We start from the raw sequence: 27280 nt of genomic DNA on the forward strand, positions 1-27280 counted from the left end.
TACTTCATGTTCCGAACGTGTACGCGCACATGTCATGGCTGCCACGTGTTCCCAGCGTTCATTTCACGTGTCCTCTGAGCATGTTCTCAGAAATGAACATGACACGTGCCCGAGTTGCAGTACCGGCAAAAAAAAATCAGGAGGGCACAGTGTGATCAAGTTGAATGTGACGTCAGAGTCAATGCGTGACAAGGAGCCGCTCTGTGGATGGATCAACGTGTGTGCTTCGACGTTGGATGAATAGTTCGATGTGGTGATGCAAATCATCAGACGTAACAAATGTCTTCATCGTAATGACGCCATACATTTTAAAGGTCTCACATACCATCATCTGTGTTCTGTAGAACGTGCGTAAGTGTATTTGAGCCACAGTGGGGAAAAAAATTAGGGACACGGTGACAAACAAAAGGGTCTATCTTGCAATTAAAAATGGAAATTTCAACTTTAACCTTACAGTTTATTTTGTCATTAAAGCAGAGTGTCGTAAAACCGACCCAGTCGTTAATCGCTATGTGCTTCTGTCGACCCAGCGCAGCGGCAGGCAGCAATTGCCACACAAATTCACATTGTGAATTTCCCCTTGGGATTAATAAAGTATCTATCTATCTATCTATCTATCTATCTATCTATCTATCTATCTATCTATCTATCTATCTATCTATCTATCTATCTATCTATTATATAGTGCCTTTCTCATCTATCTATCTATCTATCTATTATATAGTGCCTTTCTCATCTATCTATCTATCTATCTATCTATCTATCTATCTATCTATCTATCTATCTATCTATCTATCTATCTATCTATATCTATCTATCTATCTATTATATAGTGCCTTTCTCATCGATCTATCTATCTATCTATCTATCTATCTATCTATCTATCTATCTATCTATCTATCTATTATATAGTGCCTTTCTCATCTATCTATCTATCTATCTATCTATCTATCTATCTATCTATCTATCTATCTATCTATCTATCTATCATATAGTGCCTTTCTCATCTATCTATCTATCTATCTATCTATCTATCTATCTATCTATCTATATCTATCTATCTATCTATTATATAGTGCCTTTCTCATCGATCTATCTATCTATCTATCTATCTATCTATCTATCTATCTATCTATTATATAGTGCCTTTCTCATCTATCTATCTATCTATCTATCTATCTATCTATCTATCTATCTATCTATCTATCTATCATATAGTGCCTTTCTCATCTATCTATCTATCTATCTATCTATCTATCTATCTATCTATCTATCTATCTATCTATCTATCTATCTATCTATTATATAGTGCCTTTCTCATCTATCTATCTGCTTCCTTCCTGTCTCGCTGTCGCAGTGCTTGTTGGGAGTTTGTGTTGGCGCGGATGGAGGTTGTGGGGTGTGAGAGCGGATCCTGAGGTATGAATTGGTTTGTTTAAATTTTTTAATCTCTATTCTTTTCTTTTCTAATTTTCTTACTTTTCTTTCTAAGTGTTGGTGAAAAAGAGTTAAAGTACTTATTGTGTGGCTTTATGCCACGGCAGCCATTATGGCTGCAGGTTTGGAAAAGCTGACTCGCCGGCATGGCGTTAAACTTGTATCAGAGGATTTTATTCCTTTAGAGAGCGGGGTGTTGGCAGTAGGCGAAGTTATAGGATGTGAAAACATTAAATCGGCTTCTCGGATGAGTGGATCACTAGTTTTATTTCTTAGTTCTGTTGATTTGGTATCGACTCTTGTAGAAAAAGGAGTCGTAGTCGATGGTATTTTTGTGCAAGTGTATCCATTGGCGGCTCCGGCCCGTAAAGTAATTTTGTCAAATGTACCGCCATTTTTAAGAAATGAAGTACTTGAAAGAGAACTGGAGCGTCATGGTCGACTGGTATCAAAGATACGATATATTCCCCTTGGGTGCAAAGCTCCTGCTATTAAACACGTATTGTCCTTTCGAAGGCAGGTGTACATGGTGTTTAACCAGATGGATGAAGATCTTAATATCACTATGAGGTTTAGGCTTGATGGTCATGATTACGTCATCTTTGTTACTTCGGATGAGATGAAATGTTTAGCGTGTGGTAGGGGGGGACATTTAGTTAAACATTGCCCCGATAAGGGGAATCGGAAAGTGGCACGTAAAGAGGGAGAAGATGAACGAGGCATAGAGCAGGCTGGACCCTCATCAGCCCTAGAAAGTGCCGCGCAGGGGGAGTCCTCAGTACCACTGAGATCAGCCAGTGAGGGGGCTTCTGTTAGTGCGCATGTTGACGAGACTGTGAACAGTGAGGAGGGGAGTAGTGGGCTTACAGTAGAACTATCTGCTGGTGTAGATGACAGTGTTTGGGGATCGATCGAAATGGAAGAAGAAGTTAAAGATCCAGGAAACAATGACGGGTTTAAAAGACCAGCTCAAAAGCGCCATTGTACAGTTGAAGGCGGTTCTGAGAAAAAGCGCAGCAACGTCGCGGCAGAATCGCCTGTTGCTGAGAGCAGTGCGGCCGCCTTTCCCGTCACTGCGGGCAGCTTTGCAGTTTTAGCAGCAATGTCGGAAGAAGACGCCGCGGTAGCTAGTGAAAGTGAGGAAGAGGAAGGCGGTATTTCTGATTCATCTACGGTGTCTGAAGCACAAGACCTAAAAGACAGAGGGGGTTACAGTGCCCAAAGCATAAAAACTTTTCTATTGGAGACCGCGGGGCGAAAAGGAGTCGATGAGTCCGAATATTTTCCTGATATTGAGCTGTTTGTGTCATCAGTTCGCAGTTTAAGAAAAAGTCCATCCTCGTCCGCAATGTTCACCTCACAAGAGCTTGTGAGATTAAAGAATATATTGAGTAAATTAAAGAGAGAGTCCAACATGAATAGTAATGGTAGGACTCACCCCCTTTTGAACTGGGGCCGTCTTCTTGTGAATTGTTTTTTTATATCATCTGTGATTATGGCCAGTATTAGAATTGGGAGCTTGAATATCAACGGGGGTAGAAATACTGGTAAGAGATGGGCTCTTTTTGAGTTTTTAAAACAGAAAAATCTTGATGTGATTTTTTTTACAAGAAACTCATATTGATAAAGATAACCAGTGGGAGTGGAGCAGGGACTGGAGTGGTGGGATATGTTATAGTAATGGGTCCAATGTCAGTGCTGGCGTGGCTGTGCTGTTGACAAAGAGCATCAATGTGGATATCTGTGGGGTGGATGACATACTGGAGGGAAGATTACTGAGAGTGAAGGCACAAATCCAGGGGAGACTGTTTAGCTTCATAAATGTCTACGCTCCGAATGACGGCACTGACAGAGTCCAGTTTTTTAAGAAAGTTGAAGCTCTTTTAGAGCAGTGCAGTTCAGAAGAACTCGTTGTGTTGGGAGGTGATTTTAACTGTACTGTCGACTCACCAATCGATAGAAATGCTGGGATTGAGCCACATCCTCGCTCAGCACAAGAACTGCTGAGGATACTGAGGGGAATGGAGATGGTGGATGTATGGAGGAGTAAAAATGGGGAGAGCAGGCAATACACGTGGGGGCGAGTAAGCGGCGGGGAGGTGTCCCTGGCCAGACTGGACCACATTTACACCTTCAAACATCACCTTGGACTGTTCAAATCGAGCTCCATCACACCCAGTGGTCTGTCAGATCACAGTCTAGTAACCTGCAGTGTGCTGCTCACAGCTTACACACCTAAAAGTGCTTACTGGCACTTCAATTCTACTCTACTTCAGGATCAGAATTTCAAAGATACAGTGGTGTGAAAAACTATTTGCCCCCTTCCTGATTTCTTATTCTTTTGCATGTTTGTCACACAAAATGTTTCTGATCATCAAACACATTTAACCATTAGTCAAATATAACACAAGTAAACACAAAATGCAGTTTGTAAATGGTGGTTTTTATTATTTAGGGAGAAAAAAAAATCCAAACCTACATGGCCCTGTGTGAAAAAGTAATTGCCCCCTTGTTAAAAAATAACCTAACTGTGGTGTATCACACCTGAGTTCAATTTCCGTAGCCACCCCCAGGCCTGATTACTGCCACACCTGTTTCAATCAAGAAATCACTTAAATAGGAGCTGCCTGACACAGAGAAGTAGACCAAAAGCACCTCAAAAGCTAGACATCATGCCAAGATCCAAAGAAATTCAGGAACAAATGAGAACAGAAGTAATTGAGATCTATCAGTCTGGTAAAGGTTATAAAGCCATTTCTAAAGCTTTGGGACTCCAGCGAACCACAGTGTGAGCCATTATATACAAATGGCAAAAACATGGAACAGTGGTGAACCTTCCCAGGAGTGGCCGGCCGACCAAAATTACCCCAAGAGCGCAGAGACGACTCATCCAAGAGGTCACAAAAGACCCCAGGACAACGTCTAAAGAACTGCAGGCCTCACTTGCCTCAATTAAGGTCAGTGTTCACGACTCCACCATAAGAAAGAGACTGGGCAAAAACGGCCTGCATGGCAGATTTCCAAGACGCAAACCACTGTTAAGCAAAAAGAGCATTAGGGCTCATCTCAATTTTGCTAAGAAACATCTCAATGATTGCCAAGACTTTTGGGAAAATACCTTGTGGACTGATGAGACAAAAGTTGAACTTTTTGGAAGGCAAATGTCCCGTTACATCTGGCGTAAAAGGAACACAGCATTTCAGAAAAAGAACATCATACCAACAGTAAAATATGGTGGTGGTAGTGTGATGGTCTGGGGTTCTTTTGCTGCTTCAGGACCTGGAAGGCTTGCTGTGATAGATGGAACCATGAATTCTACTGTCTACCAAAAAATCCTGAAGGAGAATGTCCGGCCATCTGTTCGTCAACTCAAGCTGAAGCGATCTTGGGTGCTGCAACAGGACAATGACCCAAAACACACCAGCAAATCCACCTCTGAATGGCTGAAGAAAAACAAAATGAAGACTTTGGAGTGGCCTAGTCAAAGTCCTGACCTGAATCCAATTGAGATGCTATGGCATGACCTTAAAAAGGCGGTTCATGCTAGAAAACCCTTAAATAAAGCTGAATTACAACAATTTTGCAAAGATGAGTGGGCCAAAATTCCTCCAGAGCGCTGTAAGAGACTCATTGCAAGTTATCGCAAACGCTTGATTGCAGTTATTGCTGCTAAGGGTGGCCCAACCAGTTATTAGGTTCAGGGGGCAATTACTTTTTCACACAGGGCCATGTAGGTTTGGATTTTTTTTCTCCCTAAATAATAAACACCATCATTTAAAAACTGCATTTTGTGTTTACTTGTGTTATATTTGACTAATGGTTAAATGTGTTTGATGATCAGAAACATTTTGTGTGACAAACATGCAAAAGAATAAGAAATCAGGAAGGGGGCAAATAGTTTTTCACACCACTGTATATTCAGGTTTTTTTGGAAAACATGGAGAATTAAAAAAAGGGATTTCATCAGCCTGCAACAATGGTGGGATTTAGGGAAGGTGCAGATTCGAGGGTTGTGTCAGCAATACACTAGAAATGTCACTAAATGTTTAAAATCAGAGATGGCAGAATTAGAAGCTGAGGTCACGGAGATCCAGAGACTTCTCGATTTTGGTCCAAACTCACGGTTAGCAGAGAGCCTTAAAGATAAACAGAGGGGTCTGGCTCAGCTGTTAGACACCAGAGTTAAAGGGGCTCTGGTGAGATCACGTTTCCAGAGCCTAAATGAAATGGATGCACCAACAAAGTATTTTTTTAGTCTTGAAAAAACAAACTCACAAAGCAAAGTTTTCTATTGTTTGCGGGCAGCAGATGGGACAGAGCGACAGCAGCCAGTGGAGATCAGGGAGATTGTGAGGGACTTTTATAAGAATTTGTATGCTGCAGAGACAGTTCAAGATGACATGGAATGTAATCATTTGTTGCAGAATCTTCCTCAGCTTCCTAAGGGAGACGTTACAAACCTGGACGCAGCAGTGACTCTATCGGAACTTTCAGATGCTTTGGGGGGGCTTAATGTAGGCAAGGTTCCAGGTATTGATGGGATCCCAGTTGAATTTTATAAGGAATTTTGGGATCTCATTGGTCCTGACTTGATGGAAGTGTTCACACAGAGTATCAGGACGGGTGTCTTACCCCAGAGCTGTCGGAGAGCAGTGATTACCCTCCTTCCTAAAAAGGGAGATTTATATGAGATCAGAAACTGGCAGCCTGTGTCACTGCTGTGCGCAGACTATAAGATTTTTTCTAAAGCGTTGGCCAACAGACTTCGGACTGTCCTGACTAAATTGGTGCATCCAGATCAGAGTTACTGTGTGCCTGACAGAACTATTTTTAACAATATTTTTTTAATTCGGGATATTTTGGCTTCCTCAGAGCTTCTCAATTTTAAAGTTGGCTTACTTTCTTTGGATCAAGAGAAAGCTTTTGATCGGGTCAGTCATTCCTATTTGTGGGACGTGATGAGAGCTTTTGGTTTTGGAGAGAAATTTGTTAAGAATATTCAATTACTTTATAGTGACATTTCTAGTGTAGTGAAAGTCAATGGTGGCTTGTGCGCGCCTTTTACTGCTCAAAGAGGAGTTCGACATGCAGGGCTGCTCTCTTTCTGGAATGCTGTACGCATTGGCGTTGGAGCCATTTTTGAAGGAGCTGCGCAGAGTGCTGAGTGGTTTGTCTATCCCGGAGTATACAGTGGAGCCATTTAAAGTTACTGCTTATGCGGATGACATCGTGGTTCTCATCAAGAATCAGGAGGATGTGAATAAGCTGACGGCTTGTCAAAGGACTTATGAAAAACTGCCATCGGCTAAAATAAACTGGGCCAAAAGCAGTGCTCTGCTGGTGGGAGACTGGGCCGGACTGAGTCCACCTCAGCTGGAGGGAGGTCTGCAGTGGAGCACTGTAGGACTATTGTACCTGGGAGTCTATCTTGGAAATGGACAATTTGTAAGTAAGAACTGGGAGGGATTACTCCACAAAGTTCAAGCTCGACTGGCGAAATGGCGTTGGATCCTCCCCCAGATGTCTTATAGGGGCAGGATGCTGGTTGTTAATAACCTGGTGACCTCCAGCCTGTGGCATAAGTGCATCTGTTTGGAGCCCCCATCACAGCTGATCAAGCAGGTACAGGAGGCCATTGTGAACTTTTTCTGGGACGGTATGCACTGGCTGAGACGGAGTGTGCTGTACTTACCACTGGATGAAGGGGGGCAAGGACTTATGGATGTTGAGAGTCGAGTGGCTGCTTTCCGTCTACAAACAATACAAAATCTGTTATACTCACATGAGCAGCACCCGTGGACATTTTTGGCTCGTTTTTTTCTTGACCAGGTTGGACAGCTGAGACTGGGGAAGAACATAGTGCTGTGTGAAGTGGACAAGATCGATAACTCGCAGTTGCCAGCATTTTATAAAAGCTTATTACGTGCTTGGTCTTTACTGACGGTCAAAAGGGACTTTGAAAATACTTCCTTGTTTTGGGTACTGGAGGAACCATTGTTATTTAATCCTCATGTCAGCTGCTCTTTGGAATTACAACATCTTGTTCACAATTTTGTAAGGTGCCATGTTACTAAGATCCGTCATTTACTTGATTTGGACAGATTTGTTTGGAAAGACATAAAAAGGATAGCAGAGGAGACAGGAGTGCACTCTCTGCGATTATTAGGAAAATTCCTAAATAGACTGAAAACTTCATTGCCCAAGAACTACTTAACACTAATAGAAGATCTGTTTGATAGAAAGATTTGTCCTTCCAGTGACTGTGGCTTTCCTGCAATTGTGGTGTCACCGGTAGGTGAGTGGAAAGACAATAAAACAAATGGCTTACTGTCCATAAGTAACTTGTTGGACTTACCACTGCAGTTTGTGACTGGAAAGCAGCTGTAGATAATGTGTGTGACAGTCAAACATCAGACTCAGCTGGAGACGCTTCCTGACACACCGTGGAGAGACAAGCTTACTGTGCCAGAGGGAGCAAAGCCGGCCTGGAGGTCGCTGTACAGGCCACCATTGGCTCATCGGGTGGGGGATCTGCAGTGGAGGCTGTTGCATGGCATTTTAGCGGTCAACTCCTTTTTAGCAATTATTAGTCCTGGGGTTACTGATAATTGTCCCTTTTGTGGTGCGAGGGAAACCGTGTTTCATTGTTTTCTGTTTTGTATGAGACTTCAGCCTTTTTTCAATTTGATCAGACATCTAATTGTTAGATTGGGTATTGTATATAACGAGGTGGGCTTCTTGTTTGGGTGGAAGGTAACAAAACGAACAGGAAATAACGTGAACCTGGTGAACTTCATCATAGGTCAAGCAAAACTGACAATATGGAAAACACGCAGAAATAACATCAGTGGGACTGGGCTTCAGGATACCATTGGGTTTTTCAAAAAGTTATGTAAGAGTAGAATCTTAGTGGAGTTTAATTTTTATAAATGTACAAAGAATTTGGAAAGGTTTAGGGAAGTTTGGTGTGTAAATAGTGTGCTCTGTGAATGTGAGGATGAGGAGTTACACTTCATGTTATAATTTTTTCCCATAATTGCTTAATTAGTGTGTTAGGAAATCTTTAACTGGAAATGTTTCTTTATTTGTGTTATAGCACTTGTTTTTTATTTTTCTGTATATATGTTTTGTTTGTTGGGTGATGTTATATACTGTTTTTAACAATTATATCAATAAACGTTTTTAAAAAATAAAAAAATAAAATATCTATCTATCTATCTATCTATTATATAGTGCCTTTCTCATCTATCTATCTATCTATCTATCTATCTATCTATCTATCTATCTATCTATCTATCTATCTATCATATGGTGTCTATCTATCTATCTATCTATCTATCTATCTATCTATCTATCTATCTATCTATCTATTATATAGTGCCTTTCTCATCTATCTATCTATCTATCTATTATATAGTGCCTTCCTCATCTATCTATCTATCTATCTATCTATCTATCTATCTATCTATCTATCTATCTATCTATCTATTATATAGTGCCTTCCTCATCTATCTATCTATCTATCTATCTATCTATCTATCTATCTATCTATCTATCTATCTATTATATAGTGCCTTTCTCATCTATCTATCTATCTATCTATCTATCTATCTATCTATCTATCTATCTATCTATTATATAGTGCCTTTCTCATCTATCTATCTATCTATCTATTATATAGTGCCTTCCTCATCTATCTATCTATCTATCTATCTATCTATCTATCTATCTATCTATCTATCTATCTATCTATCTATCTATCTATCTATTATATAGTGCCTTCCTCATCTATCTATCTATCTATCTATCTATCTATCTATCTATCTATCTATCTATCTATCTATTATATAGTGCCTTTCTCATCTATCTATCTATCTATCTATCTATCTATCTATCTATCTATCTATCTATCTATCTATCTATCTATTATATAGTGCCTTTCTCATCTATCTATCTATCTATCTATTATATAGTGCCTTCCTCATCTATCTATCTATCTATCTATCTATCTATCTATCTATCTATCTATCTATCTATCTATCTATTATATAGTGCCTTTCTCATCTATCTATCTATCTATCTATCTATCTATCTATCTATCTATCTATTATATAGTGCCTTCCTCATCTATCTATCTATCTATCCTATCTATCTATCTATCTATCTATCTATCTATCTATCTATCTATCTATCTATCTATCTATCTATCATATAGTGCCTTTCTCATCTATCTATCTATCTATCTATTATATAGTGCCTTTCTCATCTATCTATCTGTCTATCTGTCTATCTGTCTATCGTATGGCATTCCAGCTCTCTGCACATTTATACTTGATATCACTTCCATGATGAAATACATGTGTTAACGCGTGTATGTTAGCATTTTACAGAGAAATCGTTAACTTCATTTAAATAAAGAATACAGTGGCGGAGCAGTGGTGCTGCTGCCTCACAGTAGGGAGTCACGTCCCTGGTGTTTCCCTGCCTGGAGTTTACATCTTTTCCTGGTGGGTTTCCACAGTGGGCTCCGGTTTCCTTCCAAGGACATGCAGATTTTGGGATTTGGTGACACTAAAATGACACCAGTGTACGTGTGTTCTTGTATTCGCCATCTGATGAGCTGATGCCCCTTCCAGGGTTTGTTTCTGCATCCAGCAAGCATCGGGCGCATCCCTGGATTGATGGGTGTAATCATTAAACACCCATCCTCTTCAGAGATATTGTGCCAAGGTGTCCTGGGAATTTAATGGATGTTTCAGACAATTCACATCACTGCGAAGCCTACTGTTGTTTTCTCGCCATTTCTCGCACTGCCACCTGGTGGAATCCTCCAGATTTACATAAAGTATGCTCACAAGTATAAGCAGCACACCGCTTGTGTAGCAGTAGAGTCGGCGGGCGCTCGCCTCACGATGTGTGAAGTAGAAACCCGGCTCTTAGACTGGAGTGATGGCTCACCTTTCAGCATACAGCCAGGACAATGCTGGAGGAGGTTTGGGACAAGTCTGTGATTGACATGAGTGGCCCGGCCAAAGCCTACACTTAACCCTATAGAACCTGAGGTCCGTGAAAACCCCTAAGGGGTCCATGGATGGGTTTCAGGGGGTCTGTGAGGGTCAGATAAAAATGAACATTTATTTTCTGTATACAGCCCGGTACTTCTTGAGTGAACTTTCTCACGTGATTTTTCCCGCACGTTACGTTTTCTTGCGAGTATTTATCTCACCTAAGCCTAATGCGTGAGTTACTCACTCGTGAGAAAAATAACGGCAAGATACATCATGCGAGAAAAATAGCAGTCACCATACAGGTGAATATTTCTGAGAAAGGGGTCCATAGCTTTCATCAGATTCTTAAAGGGGTCCGTGAATCAAATAAGGTTAAGAATCACCAGCATAGAAGATGTGTGGTGAGCCACCCCTAGATGGCAGTTTGCAGTCACCTCCCATCACGTCTAACGGAGCTTGAGGAGGGTCTGCCTGGAAAAGAAGGGGGGATCAACTGCCCAAATCCAGGGGTGCAGAGACTTACCAAGAGGACTTGAAGGTGGAACTGCTGCCAAAGGACTAAATCAAGGGGCTGATCATTTCAATGAATGAAACATTTCAGCTTTTGATTTTTAATAAAGTTATAAACCTTTCTGAAAAATGTTTTGTGTTACTGAGTGCATGCTGATGGGCAAAAATGGCAAATGTATCTGTTTAAAATGAAATCTACAATGCAGTAAAGTGGTTTGAATGCATTGTGAGTCCACTATGTCTGACACCTCTGCATATGTCAGTTGTGGCCTATAGAGGGTGCCATTGAACCCGAACCTAAATGTTTCCGTGAGGTGACGTTAAGTAAACAGTAAAGTGTATTCTGTCACGTGAGAGATTTACTGAGATGTTTGTAGCGGTGCTACTGGGGAATGAAACTTCAACTCCCAGCAGTCCCTGCAGTGGCTCTGATTGGTCATCTGCTGAGGGTGCAGGGGCTGCTGGGCACAAAGAGGTGGCGCGATATTTAAAAGGAGGCCAGCTGTACAGAGAAAGAGGGAAGTCTTTTGTGTTTCGTGTCTGGGGTTGCCTGTCTGTTTGCCTTCCCGTTTTGCTACCTGTGGATTCCTGGATCATCTCCTGTTTTGGGTGTATGGACTGTCCGGTGTCTTCCTGTCTGAGGATTTGTTGTCATCCTGTGAAGAAAGGAGCGCTCCTGATCCCATCACACATCCTCCTCTCAATACCGGTTACATTCACATACGACGAGCTGATCTCTGGACTGTCTACCTCCACCATTTCATTTTTCATGGACTTCGTCGTGTGTGGTTTCCGTTAGTTGTTTGTTATTTTTGAATTCGTGTTTATTGTAAATCACCGTAAGGGGAACTGGGGTGGAATCGTTTTAGTGTGTGTAGTGTAATAAATGAGAAATCACACTCATAAAGGTTTGGGGTTTTAGCCCCGTATACTGTAAAGAATATCGGTCAGTAGTTTTCATAAAACTCAAAAAGACATTGAAGGGTGGGAAGACGGACAGTTTATAGGGAAGGACCGGAAATTAGAATGTGGGATGCTGGGAAAATCGTGGTGGTGGATGGGAGTCTGACGTCATCGATGGGGAAGCAGAGGGAAGAAAGGAACCCGGAAGTGGTGTAGCTCTTTCAGTCGTCCGGGTGGTCTTATGGCGGCGGTGTTGCAGTCTTTCTGAAGAAACAAAGAAAGAGAGTTTAGTACACTGCCGTTGTCCCCCGGCAGGACTTGTCTCGGTGTGAATCGGGTCCTTATGCTGCTCCCCAAGCGCTCGTGCATGACAGTAGTTATATTTCGTGTATTATTCTTTGATAACAGGGTGAGTCAAAATGATGTTAACATGTGAATGGCGGAAACCATTTATTCACATAACGTACTTCATATGTGCGAGATGATTTACAGGAATGTCTCGACCTGTTCGCCATCATCTTCAACACAAGTACCGTATGTGGCACATAAATTGTCCACAAAAATTGTATAGAACTATATACTGTAATACGTGTATAAGTTTAATATGCTAATGTGCTCTGTGCCCACATATTTTATAAATCTGCCTTTTTCTACTCACATGCACAGTTTAGATAGATAGATACTTTATTAATCCCAAGGGGACACTCCCATACTCCAGCAGCAGCATACTGATAATAACAATATTAAATTAAAGAGTGATAACAATGCAGGTATAACAGACAATAACTTTGTATAATGTTAACGTTTACCCCCCCGGGTGGAATTGAAGAGTCGCATAGTGTGGGGGAGGAACGATCTCCTCAGTCTGCCAGTGGAGCAGGACGGTGACAGCAGTCTGTCGCTGAAGCTGCTCCTCTGTCTGGAGATGATCCTGTTCAGTGGATGCAGTGGACTCTCCATGATTGACAGGAGTCTGCTCAGCGCCCGTCGCTCTGCCACAGATGTCAGACTGTCCAGCTCCGTGCCTACAATAGAGCCTGCTTTCCTCACCAGTTTGTCCAGATGTGAGGTGTCCCTCTTCTTTATGCCCCAGCACACCACCGCGTAGAAGAGGGCGCTCGCCACAACCGTCTAATAGAACATCTGCAGCATCTTATTGCAGCTGTTGAAGGACGCCAGCCTTCTAAGGACGTATAGTCGGCTCTGTCCTCTCTTGCACAGACCATCAGTATTGGCAGTCCAGTCTAATTTATCATCCAGCTGCACACCCAGGTATTTATAGGTCTGCACCCTCTGCACACAGTCACCTCTGATCGCGGTGTCCATGAGGGTCCTGGTCCTCATAAAATCCACCACCAGCTCCTTGGCTTTTCTGGTGTTCAGTTGTAGGTGATTTAAGTCACACCATTTAACAAAGTCCTTGATGAGGTTCCTATACTCCTCCTCCTGCCCACTCCTGATGCCGCCCACCATAGCAGTGTCGTCAGAGAACTTTAACAGTTTAGCACAGGAGTTCACCGTATAAGAACTGCTAGGCAAACATTAGAAGACAAGACAGTTAGGGACATCTGCGAAATGGCCAGTCATTCTGAGGACCATTGTGCTGTTTCAGTGTGTCCGAGTCAGCGTGACATTGTCTCCTCTTTGCCTGGTTTGGAATGGCATGATTCACCGAAGTGGGGGGCTTGCACATGAAGAAAGAGTATAAAGCCCGACGGACGGATGGGGGTAACGTCACCTAATCCTGAAAATCCTTCCAACACATCGTCCAAAATGGTAGACTACACATCAGGCTCCCACTCCCAAACTGGGTTCTTGCCATTGCCTTCCTTCGTCTGTTATGCAGCGTAAGCCGTCATTAAACAAAGCTGAGTTATTTCTCCTGTGTGATTTCTTACCGCCGTATCACTAAGGGAGGGGTATCGCCTATTTTTATTATATCTGTATAGATTTGGGTTATGTAACACGCCGCAATTACTAAAGAACTCATTCCAACAAGGGAGCTAGCACCCCCTGCTGGATACACACACATAGCGGTACCATTAGTGTTAACATTATTTTGACTCACCCTGTAAATATATTCTTCAATTTCTGTTTTATTACCGGTTGCTTGTTTGTCTCTATGAAGTACTGTGTGTGAGTCAAGCCAAGGCTGGTGCCTTCCTGAGATCCCCACTGAAAAGTAAATAAATCACCGTCATATCGACAGTGTGAATCTGAGCTGGGTTTTAGTCCGCTACACGTTAAGGATGTCTGCTCGTTACCTCCGTACCAGTCAGATACTGCGTACAGCCCATTCTCCATGCCAGCTCCCCACTGCTTGGTGTGCATTATGCCTCAGTGCTTCTGTTCCTGTGGAGCAAGCTCTGGACGGGTGAACGCATTATTCATGTGTGCCGACTGACGTGAACGTCAGTGGGGACAAATTAATTTTCATTAAGTCAACTTGGCTGCAGCCGGCAATGAGCGCAGCGCACAGCAGTCGGTCAGTAGTAAGTAGTAATCCCACCACAATAATACATTCTTGAAGAAGTGAACCAACAGAAGTTAAAATAACACTTCCACTGCTCCGGGTCCACATCCCTTGCACTGTGTAATTGTTTGGAATGAGCTGACGCCTCTGACACCTACTAGGCTTGACTAGTAGTCCATTATGGAGGAGCGATGATGGGCTGTGCAGGATGGCTGTAAGTGTTGTGGCTGTCTGGAGCAGAAGCCAGCTGAGCACCTCCTTCACCACACACTGCAGGGCCCCACAGCCCTGGGCTGAGCAGGTGCCATTACAGATGTGATGCAGCCGGTGAGGATGGAGGCCACTGTGGACATGTAGAAGTTCGGAAGAACAGATGGAGACAACCGAGGAGGCAAAGACACTGGTGAGAGTTCATGACTGGTTCATCCATGATGGTCACTCGAAGAAATTGCTGATTGTCTCCACAGAATCCCGTGGATGTTGTGGTCTTCTTTCTGCTTCCCATGCCCTTTGTATTCTGCCCTCCCCAGTGTGTCAGGACTATAACCGCAGTCATTTTGAACAATTTTCATTTCTGAAAGTCAGGACTCTTTATATGATGTTAATGCGACGATGAGCCAGTGTTATTACCACAGAACAGGGGTCCGCAATGTCGGTCCTGGAGGGCCCCCAGTGGCTGCAGTTTTTTGTTCCACCCCAGTTTCTCAAGTATTGCTGATGAAGCCCCTTATTGTTCAAGTGACATTTTTCTCCTTCATTTTAGTGGTCTCGCTTGTTAAGGTTCCCCACCCTTAATTGCTTATTTCAGTCTACATTTGCTGTTTTAATGGCTCCTTATTAGCAATACGCAGTTCTCCATCTGACATCTTTCCATTTACGCCTGTGTGGATTCATTCTGAACTATTTGGTGTAATAAAACACTGAAGAGAAAAATGTGACAGACAGAAATTGTCTGTTTTAGGCTTCATATCATTTGGATGATTTCCTTGGAAAGGGACAAAAATGTATGATATAAGAGTCTAACATTGCAGACTAACAAGCCATAATGTTAAATAAGCTCTGAGACTGGCAAGGATTGGTTTCTAATCAAGCAGTTGGGTTTGTTGGACCGACGCTGCCCACCCCTGCCATAGAACAAGCCGCATCACTTACAGTCACGCAGTTGTTTATTATTTATTTTGTTTCGTCCATTGTACTGACCTAATGCCAAAACACATCACATGATATGCACCAGTACACCGTCTCTGGCTCCCGGATTCACCCTTTTTGCCCCCTGGTACTTGTCAGTCCACGCTACGCATCTCTCTCTACCCTCCTCTCACCTGTGCAGCGGTGTATCACTGAAATTTCAGCTGTTGTTCATCACCATCGGCTTCTCCACTACTGAGAGGACGGCAGCCCTTGGCAACTCGGGTCGTCTTTTTGTTGTTGTTTTTACTTATTTAATTCTTCACCACCGACTGCTGTTTTGACCTCACGTGACTTATCCTTGGTGTTTCGGCATGACGAGATAATCGGAACCACACAAAAGTAAAACTGATATCCTTTCCGCTTCCTTCTGGAAACCTCTGAGCAAAAACAAAACTGACCTGCAGCAACAAAACGGCAGCGCAGATAGTGTAACAGCTGGCACACACGTGCGACTAGGAGGCAGCTAAAGGGCCTGAATAGCTGTAATTCCACAGCAGACCAGGGGGTGGCGCTGTGCGCTGACTGTCTCTCTCCATTCCTTGCAGACCATTCTCAGGAAATCTCGCCAGGTTCCGGCACCTCTGAAGACATCACTTACGGTTCCAGAACCTTTGATGATGTCACTTCGGGTCCTGACGACATCACATCTGCCTCCAGGCCCAATGATGACGTCACTTCCGGTCCCGACAACATCACTTTCGGCTCTGGGGCCAACGATGACGTCACGTCCGGTCCCGACGACATCACTCCCGGTTCCGGCATCTTTGGTGATGTCACTTCCGGTTCTGGCCCCAAGGATGATGTCACTTTCTGCACTGGCCTTTAGAGCCGCCATCTTGCCTCCATACAATCCGTTCTGTTTTGGACTCAGATCAGTGAACACCTCTGTTCAGATTTAAACCTATTTTGCAGCCGTGGATCAATATACGGGTGGCTGCCCCAAACCTTTATGATGTCTTTGTCTCATCATTGTTGCACAGTGTAACTAGACAGTGGTGTATTAGGTACAAAGTGTCACACACATGCATCGGATGGTCACCTTCTGGGATCATTAGAGGCATGTAATACCACTCCGGGACAAGGGGGGCGCTGTCACTAACGTAATCACCTGCTCCTACCTCCACAGCTTTGAAAAGATGCCCGGTGTGGACAACTGGCTCCACTCCTTCTGGGCCAAGGCCTATAAAACTGGGCATCTGACAGGAAGGCAGAGCTCCTCGATGCCAAAGAGAAGGCTAAAGCCCGTGCTTCTGTAGTTTGATGCCAACGTGTGTTTGATTTGTTTTCAGTTTATTTGTTGAATTAAACGATATGACTCGGCTGGCATCCCAACAATTCTTTTGGTCCTGATCCTTACTGTCTAGTCCAGTAATATAGCGAAGGCCGGTATGGCGCCCAGCCGGGTTATGACAGCAGATGGGTGTTGCACCCTTTCAGGGTATGTGCCTTAAAGATTTAGAGTGTAGTTTAGCGTATCGGCTACGTGTAGACTGTTAATCAGGCCAGCAGGGATATGGCGGTAGATAGGTGGGTTGTAAGAGTGGCCTTGTGATGCAGTTGGCCCAAAAACCGTATAAGAGGTGGCCTAACTCCTTGTTTTTGCTTGGTCCAATGGTTTGAATGGGCCCACTGAGTCACCGTCTCATCATCATTGGTGATCAGGCCTGTGATGGAGCATCAGCAAATTTAATGATGTCTGGAAACGCAGTCGTGGCGGGGGGAGCGCTCAGTGCACTACCCTGTGGCGTGCGCCAGTGCTGAGATTGATGAGTCTGCCAGTTCGCCAGTGCCTTTTAAGTTTTTTAAAAATTTGAAAATATGTGCACAGTGCGCCCTATTTGAGAAATCTTCTCTCGTTTTGTTGTGTCGGCTCCTGACAGAGTTGCCTTGAAGAACAAACCTGCCAAATTTCAACAAAACCAGCCCACTGGGAGCCGAGCCGCTTCACGCAGGCGGTATGCGAACGCACCAGAAATAGGAATAAACGAGAGGCGCTTTTACCGAAAAGGCTTGCTGGCCTTCCTTCAAAAGGAATTACAAACGGAGATTTCTAAAGGTGTCGCTTCTCTTTGTTTTTATTCTTTCCCTTCCCTCCACACGGATGCATTTTCTTTCTCTCCTTCCTGGCTCAATAAACTCAAGGCATCTCCAGCTACAGATTGTGTCAAGACAAGACCCCCCCCCCCCATATTTTTTACACCTTTCACTTAGCCCCCAATACTAATAGCAATTGGTGGGAAAAAAGGTGTGAAACAGAGTGGCTTCTCAGTTCTCTTCATCCTCGATCTGTGATATTCCACAGTGCCCCTCTGCGGTTTGTGAGAAATGTCACATCAATGGGCTCCCCAAGTCTCCCCCTGCTTGCTGAAGGTACGCCGTTGAGCCATCCATGCAGTGAGTGCTGCGGCCATCTGCTTCCACTTCAAGACTGTTGTGCGCGCCCTCATCCGTAAATATATTCAGATTTCACGCCATGTTAAGTGCCTAATGACTTTGTTCCAATGATCTCGGTGGCAGTGTGAGCTGCATGTCACCCTGCTGCTGAAGTTTGTCTGGACCGGGGGGGGCCTGCTGTCACAGGATGATCACATGACAGTGTCCCTGCCTTGTCACCTGTTTCTCACACTCTCCTCTCTGTGTCTCTTTCAGGTTATTTCTTCACTTTCAAGAATCTCCCATCACAGCCTCGCACAAATCAAGGGAATCCGGTAAGCCTGACGTCTCTCTCTCTCTCTCTCTCTCTTCATTTTATTTGTATTTATTAATGTCTGCCATAATTAGGCATGCAACCCACATGGTGAGCGTACTGCTAAGGGAAGCCTGAAATTGTTTGGATCCTTGGTGCCGCCCACGAGGAATCGCTCAGGGTTGACAATCCTGCTCTCTCCGTCAAGCTGTCCACTCCAAGATGGCCAAGGTGGGCTCCAAAGGAAATCTCACTCGGGCAGTGGCAGATACGACCGATCAGCCGCTTTTAGTTTTCTATCAGCTGCTCCCATCCGCTCTTACTCCCTCCCTAATCCCAGCCGAGCCCCCAATTGTCACTGATGAGGAGCTGCTCAGGGGTTTCACACTCCACTGTCTCCTTCCTGAGCCATCCACCCTGGAGAAGTGCGATGCAACCACAACGTTGGGATTGTAAGCTCTATTTGTATCTCTGCACTAAAGAATACTTCCTTTGAAGACTGGCATCCTTCAACATCTGCAGTAAGATGCTGCAGATGTTCTATCAGATGGTTGTGGCGAGTGCCCTCTTCTACGCAGTGGTGTGCTGGGGAGGCAGCATTACAGAAGAAGGATGCCTCACGCCTGGACAAACTGGTGAGGAAGGCAGGCTCTATTGTTGGCATAGAGCTGGACGGTTTGACATCCGTGGCAGAGCAACGGGCACTCAGCAAACTCCTGTCAATTATGGAGAATCCACTACATCCATTAAACAGTGTCATCTCCAGACAGAGGAGCAGTTTCAGCGACAGACTGCTGTCACTGTCCTGCTCCACTGACAGACTGAGAAGATCATTCCTCCCCCAAACTATGCGACTCTTCAATTCCACCAGAGGGGGTAAACGTTAACATTATTCAAGTTGTCTGTTTTTTACCTGCATTTTTTATTACTCTTTAATATTTTTTGCTGCTGGAGTATGTGAATTTCCCTCTGGGATTAATAAAGTATCTATCTATCTATCTATCTATCTATCTATCTATCTATCTATCTATGTATCTATCTATCTATCTATCTATGTATCATATAGTGCGTTTCATATCTATCTATCTATCTATCTGTCTATCTATCTATCTATCTCTATCTATCTATTATATAGTGCCTTTCACATCTATCTATCTATCTATCTATCTATCTATCTATCTATCTATCTATCTATCTATCTATCATATAGTGCGTTTCATATCTATCTATCTATCTATCTATCTATCTATCTATCTATCTATCTATCTATCTATCTATCTATCTATCTATCTATCTATCTATCTATCTATCTATCTATCTATCTATCTATCTATCTATCGGATGCCCTCCTCAGGTGGCAGTGGCAGCAGATATGGCTGCTTAGCTTGTGTTTTGTTCTGCTGGGGTCCTAAGGTGACGCTACTTTCCCTTTTTACATAGACCATCCATTTCTCTGACCAGACTGCCTTTGCTATTGCACTTAAGTACGTCTCCCTTTTTTTAGATCTGGAACCTCAACAGAGTTAGATTGAGTACCAGAGCAGCCATATTTATTCACGCCTCATTGATAAAAAACCTAACGTAGTGTAAGCAGCCCTAATTGGAGGTCTCTGTAAGAAATGTAATGATTTACTTCATCGGGTTGCATCAAATATTTAAAATGTGTGCTTCAGTTTAAAAGCCTGAATGTTATTGGTTGTAATAGCAATTTGTCATTTGTCACCTTCTAGTAGAGCTCCATATAATGGGATAGACCCCTAGTAAAGGATCAAAAATAACCTCATATTCGTAATCACTGACCTTGAAATAGTCTAAAACGACACCCCACATCCTAAACTTTGAAGTTAGCCGTTATTGACCTTCTGGGGGTTGTGCTTAGAGGAATAGGACCACCGGAAAACGTTAATCAAATATGAAAAGTATAATCAACATTCCTGACTAACCTAATAGCAGACCACAACACTCCACATGCCTATATTACCTACCCCCAAAGTAACTTGGACTGATTGCCTTCCATTTGGGAGTGAACCCCCTGAGGTCGGTGTACAAATTCAAGACCCTTCTGATCATTCTTGATGAAGATGCCCAGTGGTTTACAGTTTATCATAATTTCTTGCACAAAACATTGTTTCAGAAATGGGCAAAAAATTAGGATCTATTGGTGTAATAAAAAAGGTTTCCTCTGTAACAGGAGAAGGGATGAAATAAAGGAGTAAGAGGGGGGGGTTGGTCGCTTCAGTGCAAAACCAGCTACAAAGATTGGAATGTTTGGGATGATAGCGAAAGAATGTGCAAAAACTTGCTTCTCATAAAGAGTTTCAGAATGTTATGGGAATACAGTCAAGGCCATGTACTTGTTTTTCACTTCGAGGGGCTTCATTGCAAGCAACGCTTGTTATTGTGTGTCTTCTGATACTAGGCACCATCTCAGTGAGGGCCAAGTAGAAGAAAAACAATACTGTGTCCCGTGGAAGGGTGTGTGCTGAAACTGATCACTTCTGTATACACTGCTTACACGTAAGCCATTTTGGGTAAGGACACTCAATTAGTATATAAGGGAAGGTTCCGCCCTCAGTTTCTTCGGAAGCTCAACCGTGGGGGACGTGCACACCGCCCGGTATTGGACCAGGCTCACGAGTTGATCCTCTGACGAGACTGACACGCGGGCTCCCTCAGTCTACTGGTCTAGGATGATGGCTCTGGGTCTTTTGATATTACTGTAAGTATAGTATAATTCACATATCTGTATTACTGTAAGTTAATAGTATAAATCATATATCTTTATATATATTACTGTAAGTCAATAGTACAATTCCTATATCTGCATGTATATTGCTATTATATTGTATGTAACTGATATTATATTTGAACAAGTAAACAATTGAAGTATTGGACCTTTCCTCTCTGATTCTTGCCTGCTTATTTTCTGTTAAAACCTTTGAACCATTTTCCCAAACTAAAACAATTGGGTCCAGAGGTCCAAAAATAGGAGGGGGGTTGTAAAAAGCTGACCACCTTATAAATATAGGGAACGAGATGTTGTATGTGAGGACATTCTTGTACCGGTGAGTCGGGGGCGGTGGACAAAAACAAACTGAAGTGATGTCAAGCACTCCCGAGTAATACTTATGAGCACATCATGTCCAAAACAGCCGAGTGCAGTCAGGGTGAGGAAGCGGCAACACAACCTGCTTCATGTCAAAAATCTAACATGCTTGGATTGCCAGGTGGCTCTCTGTCTTAGTATGCTGATTCATCTTTGGTCTCGTGTCGTCTCTTCTCCAGCACGGCCTCTCGGTGGATTAAGAGAGACGTCAGTAGAGAGAGATGGCCATCTTCACCAAAAATGATCAGAAGGATTTGGAATTTGTGCAGGCCACATCAACTGACCTCAGGGGGGGATTCACCTCCTAATGGAAGACAATCCGTCCAAGTTTCTCCCTTGCACCAAAAAAAAAAAAAAAAAAAAACGGCACAGAGAGAGGGAGAGTTTCTTTGTTAGCCTAAATGTGTGTTAGTCCAGCTTCCTTGATGAAGTGTCGATCCTTAAAATTCGCTTGTTAAACTTTCTGGCCTTCAAGCATTTGTGGGATTTTATTAGTTAACCTGATTTTTACTTGCAACCGCACACATTCCCGGACTTCACTGCAGTGCACGGTAGAGATAAAAACAATAGAAATGAGAGGAGCGATGTGCGCAAGTTTGGGGAGCAGCTAATATCCTACTAGGCACATCACCAGTCTTACTAGATTAGATAAGATAAAATGTTATTAATCCCATGAGAGTAGTCCTGGGGTGTTGTACCATGTTAGCCGTTATGAATGTAGTGTGAAGTCAAGCAAAATGACACCTTTGGTTGGCTAACTGAAAAGATTACAATATGCAAGCTTTCGAGGCAACTCAGGCCCCTTCTTCAGGCGAGATGTCATACTGAAACTGGAGTTCCCTGTGTTTATAGAGACACCAGGACAGAGACACCATTGGAATACCTTTAAGTGAGACATCTTAGATGTACAAAATTAATAGACCTTTCCAGGCTAAGATTCATTTAGCAAGAGAGGAGAACAATGTATGGTCAAGATCGATGGATAAGATAACTGTCTGACAAAGTCTTTGGAAGTTTCTGATGAGTTTTTCCATACAATGTGGGTCTGTAGTCAGGTTGTCTGTATCAGTCCGAGAGATGAAAACAATCCTCATAGCTGGTCGTAAGACTCCTGTCTCTATTTACACCATGCTGTAATGTCTTAAATGTTAGCAGGAGTTTCACTTCCCATTCTTTTCTCTCTTGCTGTGTTCTGAAGTTGCCCCTAAGTTGTTCCCAGTGTTTATATAGACAGCCGGACAGAGATGGCATTGGAAAACCTCTAAGTGAGACATCTTAGATGTACAAAATGAATAGACCTCTCCAGGCTAAGATTCATTTAGCAAGAGACAAGAACAATGTATGGTCAAGATCGATGGATAAGATAACTGTCCGACAAAGTCTTTGGAAGTTTCTGATGAGTTTCTCCATACAAGGTGGGTCTGTAGTCAGGTTATATGTGTCAGTCCGAGAGATGAAAACAATCCTCATTATCTATCTATCTATCTGTCTGTCTGTCTGTCTGTCTGTCTGAAATCCTAACCCTAAAAGTGCAACAATTTTATGTCACATTTTTATGTCACATTTTTTGTCATGCTTTAAATCAGGCTTATTTTAAGACCTACATACGAGGGGGGACCCAAAAATAACCGGAATTTTGTTGTTGTTAGGTTATTTATTTATTTCCAGTTATTTTTGGGTCCCCCCTCGTATATATGTTTGGTATCATTCTTTTCAGAATTTATCGATCTGGAATGTGATGTTGTTAGATTTTCAGATTCTTATTCCATTTTTAAATTATAAACATAATTTTAATTATGTAAATGTAATATTAATTTAATTTAAATAATTTAATTATAAACATAATAAAGGGTCATTTTCCTGCAGTTCATCTGATGTGGTCTCCCTCATTCTCTGTATGAAATGTCCGGACACTGCACGCTGTGTGGGAGAAACTGGACAAACACTCCGCCAGAGAATGAATTTCCACAGGTGCCACATTAAGCCTGGCATCACAGATGTTCCTGTAGCAGTTCACTTCAACAGCCATGGACACTGTGAGAAGGTCTTTAAAGTCACAGGGCTTACAGGCAAATTCAGAAACTCCTGCTAACATTAAAAGACATTACAACATGGTGTAAATAGAGACAGGAGTCTTACGGCCAAATATGAGGATTGTTTGCATCTCTCGGACTGACAGACAACCTGACTACAGACCCACATTGTATGGAAAAACTCATCAGAAACTTCAAACGACTTTGTCAGTTATCTTATCCATCGATCTCGACTAGACGTTGTTCTCCTCTCTTGCTAAATGAATCTTTGCCTGGAGAGGTCTATTAATTTTGTACATCTTAAGATGTCTCACTTAAAGGTATTCCAATGCTGTCTCTGTCCTGGTGTCTCTATAAACACAGAGAATTTCAGTGTCTATATGACATCTCGCCTGAGTTGCCTCAAAAGCTTGCATGTTGTAATCTTTCTAGTTAGCCAATCAAAGGGGTCATTTTGCTTGACTTCTCACTTAATCCCAGGGGGAAATTCAAATGCATACAGCAGCAGAAACATACAAAAACAAGAATACAGACTCACAGGGCAAAGAAGACAGCCAGTTGATCAATAATAAATAGATGAATAAATGAAACTTAATGAGTATATCAGGTGGAAGCATTGAATTGCCTGGTACCAGTGGGCAGAAAAGACCCCCAGAGGCGCTTCTTAGCACACCGTGGTGGAATGAGCCTGTGGCTAAAAGCGCTCCAAGAGAGAGCACCTCCTAGAGGGAGGGGACAGAGGGCATTTTTCATGATGGCATCCAATTTTGCCCCCATCCTCTTTTTCACAACAGCTTTCAGAGTGCCCAGGGTGTGTCCGGTGATGGAGCAGACCCTCCCGATAAGTTTGTTCAGGTATTGTGCTTCTTTTGAGCTCAGGCGGCATAGAACACCACACTGGCTACTATGGACTGGTAGAACGTTTCCAGAAGCTCGCTGCTGTGAGTCTCCTTAACAAGTCCCGTCTGCTTTGGCCCTTCTTGTGTTGTCAGACCAGTCCAGTTTGCTGGTGCTTGTTGCTCTGCACCACTTCCATGTCCTCTCCCAGAATGGTGAGTGGTCTCAGGCTCATTGAAAGCCCATCACCAGCTCTTTTGTCTTGTTGATGTTGGGTTGTTGTCCCTGCACCACAGCCTTCCTGTCCCTCGACTCGTCTCCCTTATTAAAGTCCCTATGATGGACGAGTCATGCAGATGACAAGCGCTGGTATTGTGCAGGAAGTTCGTTGTGTAGAGTTGGACAGGACAGGTCCGTGAAGTGCTCTCCAGTATCACACGCCACCATTTCTGACACTCGGTCCTTCGGCCTCACAAACTGCAGGCTGTTGCTCAGTTAGTCCGTCATGGAGGAGATTGTGGGGCCATCAAGATCCAAAACCTTGAGCTTTTTCCCCAGTCACGGAGCTAGAATGGCATTAAGAGTACTGGAAAAGTCAAAGAACAGGACCCTAACTGTGATGCCAGCTTTGTTCAAGTGGGAGTGTGGAGCATTTAGATGACGGCGTCCTCCACACCTACTGTATATGTGGCAGAGGATCCAGATGTTCTGAGACCATTGTTCTTTACCCTACCATTGTAGAGTAAAGAGCTCCCTGTGAGTTTATTGCATATTTTCATTGTTTTGCCCAAAATGTTTTGGGTAGCAGTTAAGCGCCCAACGCGTAGAGCAGCAAGTCCTTCGAGCTCAAAGCCCAAGCATGCAAAGTCAGTGATGCCATTTAGTGAGAAAATAAAGCTGTTAGATAAACTTCCTACCAGAACATCAGCAGCCGTTGTTGTCCCCGAGTTTGGTGATAGATAGTGTGGCGGGTGGCCGGAATCCTTACCCGGCCAGGACGGCCAAGGTGTGGAAGGACCGGAGGAGAGACTATTTATTATCAGGACAGTTTCTCCGCTGGGCCGATAGAGGGCAGCCCTCTTGGTTTCCAGTGGGGCCACGGGTTATGAGTATGGGAGCTCAACCACCACCAGGGGGTGCATGGACCTTTCCAGGGCCTTATTTGGTCAGAGGTGTGGCTCGAAGAAGCTCGTTAGCCACCTGGAGTCTGTCAAGGGGTTGCCTCACTCCATAAGTTGGCCAGAGTCGGGAGGAGAGGATAAAGACTGAGGGCAAGAAGGGACCGTTGTGTTGGTGACTTGTGCACAACTTGTGCAAACTGTAAATAAACCGGGGGTTCTCTTGAACCTGTGTCCTGCCCATGTGTGTCTGGGTAAGGGTGGCAGGACGCCCCCAAGTGGCTTACAATTGTTATCTGCATAAAGGAGGAAAGCAGCGACTGGCCCGGTACAGCCGACCCTGCCAATCCCATCATCAGTTGCTCTCCTCTGCTGTGCTCCCATGTGCCGAGACCCTTAAGGATCTCACGTGGCTCGTGAAGCAGACGATTATTTCAATCCGGTATGTCCCTTACCTTTCGGAACTCCTTCATGTTTACATGCCAATGAGAGCACTGTGAAAATCCCATTAAACATCTTCAGATGTTGCGAGGTCCTGTGCTGGGCTGGCGCCCTGCTTGGGGTTTGTTTCCTGCCTTGCGCCCTGTGCTGGCTGGGATTGGCTCCAGCAGACCCCCGTGACCCTGTAGTTAGGATATAACGGGTTGGATAATGGATGGATGGATGCTGCAAGGTCAGTTACACGTCCTGCGCTAATCTGTTTTGCAATCGGTCATTTGTCAGCTGATCTCATAAAATAAACTCGGACATGTAGTTCTCATTTGCAAAGGCAGACTTTGGAAGAATCAAATGAGGATTGTCCAAGTGAAAGGGCACACGTACTCGGCGGGGCTCTGATTTCTTCAGTTCCACTTAACCGAGTCCCGACAGCGTCCTGTTGTTTTTGATTTATCCCTCTTTACAGTCACACACATATTTATGAGAGACCTTCTGAATATGCGGGGCCTGGATGCCTAGCAGGTTTCTTTACAAATGGTTTCCTCTTGGGTATCAAAAGTGGCCGTCGAGCTCCAGCGTGGCAGCCCCGGCTTCGGCCCAAGTTGGTGATGCATCTTTATGAAGCCGAGGTGACAGAACACCTGCGACTAAACGAAGCGTTTGACGGCCGAGCGACGGCGTGAAATCTCTCCCTGGGAACCCCACAGAGGCGCTCAGCCTCTTCCAGCCTCCGAGTGTTTGCTTGTTCTTTTTTTTTGTCTCCATGGTTGTCAGACTTTTTAAAAGGAAGATGACAGACTCCTCTTTGGCTCGTTTTGAGGCTCTGCCAACTGCGTTACCCACCATAGGAGAAACGAGTCTCCAGTTAATTTAATGGTTAAATTGCTGAGCTGCCACTGCACTTTTTAAAATACTTGGGCAGCGATGCCCATGAAAGTCATCCACATCCCACCGAAGAACTGTCACGTCCCAGCAGCCCCAGGTTCTCATAGCCATTTCCCAATGGGATCACAATTTATTTATTTAATGCAGGGTAGAAAAGGCCAATATTACATAATATGAAAGAAGCCATTGCAGCTCCCAGCCTTGAAGATAGCAGACTACCTCACACACACACACACACACACACTCGGACTTCAGTGGCCAGCCACACTCAGGTCAGTTTTAGGCCTCCATCAGATCCAAGCTCTTCAGACATTAGGAGGCCCAGAACCTCTTTGTATTTACATGAGAAACACGAAGATATTTATTTTTGCCTCTTGTATAACTCTACAATTAAATAATTTACTAACTTTATTCAGTTTTAGTGAGATGCGTTGCTTTACAATACAATACAATACAATACAATACAGTTTATTTTTGTGTAGCCCAACAGTAGATGATATCCCATAATATGATTTGGATATGTTTAGAGTTGTGGGGACCTCATCCATCAAGCTGCCTCCCCCTATTGCCCATTCCACAGCTGAAACAGTGGTGGGCCAGCCAATCCGATGAAAGGACCCCTCTTTCTCACGATTCCTGCGATCCTCCATCAGGG

At 43.6% G+C, this 27280-nt stretch overlaps 1 protein-coding gene across 2 annotated transcripts in view; it reads left to right on the plus strand.

Annotated features, from left to right (window-relative positions):
• The window catches only part of vav2 (vav 2 guanine nucleotide exchange factor), a 522340-nt gene that overhangs the window by 314092 nt on the left and 180968 nt on the right, over positions 1 to 27280 (plus strand). For both annotated transcript variants that reach the window (XM_028809081.2, XM_051931588.1), the window contains one exon: positions 18172 to 18230. In XM_028809081.2, the coding sequence (XP_028664914.2) occupies positions 18172 to 18230 (59 nt within the window). The remainder of the gene's footprint in view (positions 1 to 18171; positions 18231 to 27280) is intronic.

This window comes from Erpetoichthys calabaricus, chromosome 9 (genome assembly GCF_900747795.2).
Source record: "Erpetoichthys calabaricus chromosome 9, fErpCal1.3, whole genome shotgun sequence".
NCBI lineage: Eukaryota > Metazoa > Chordata > Cladistia > Polypteriformes > Polypteridae > Erpetoichthys > Erpetoichthys calabaricus.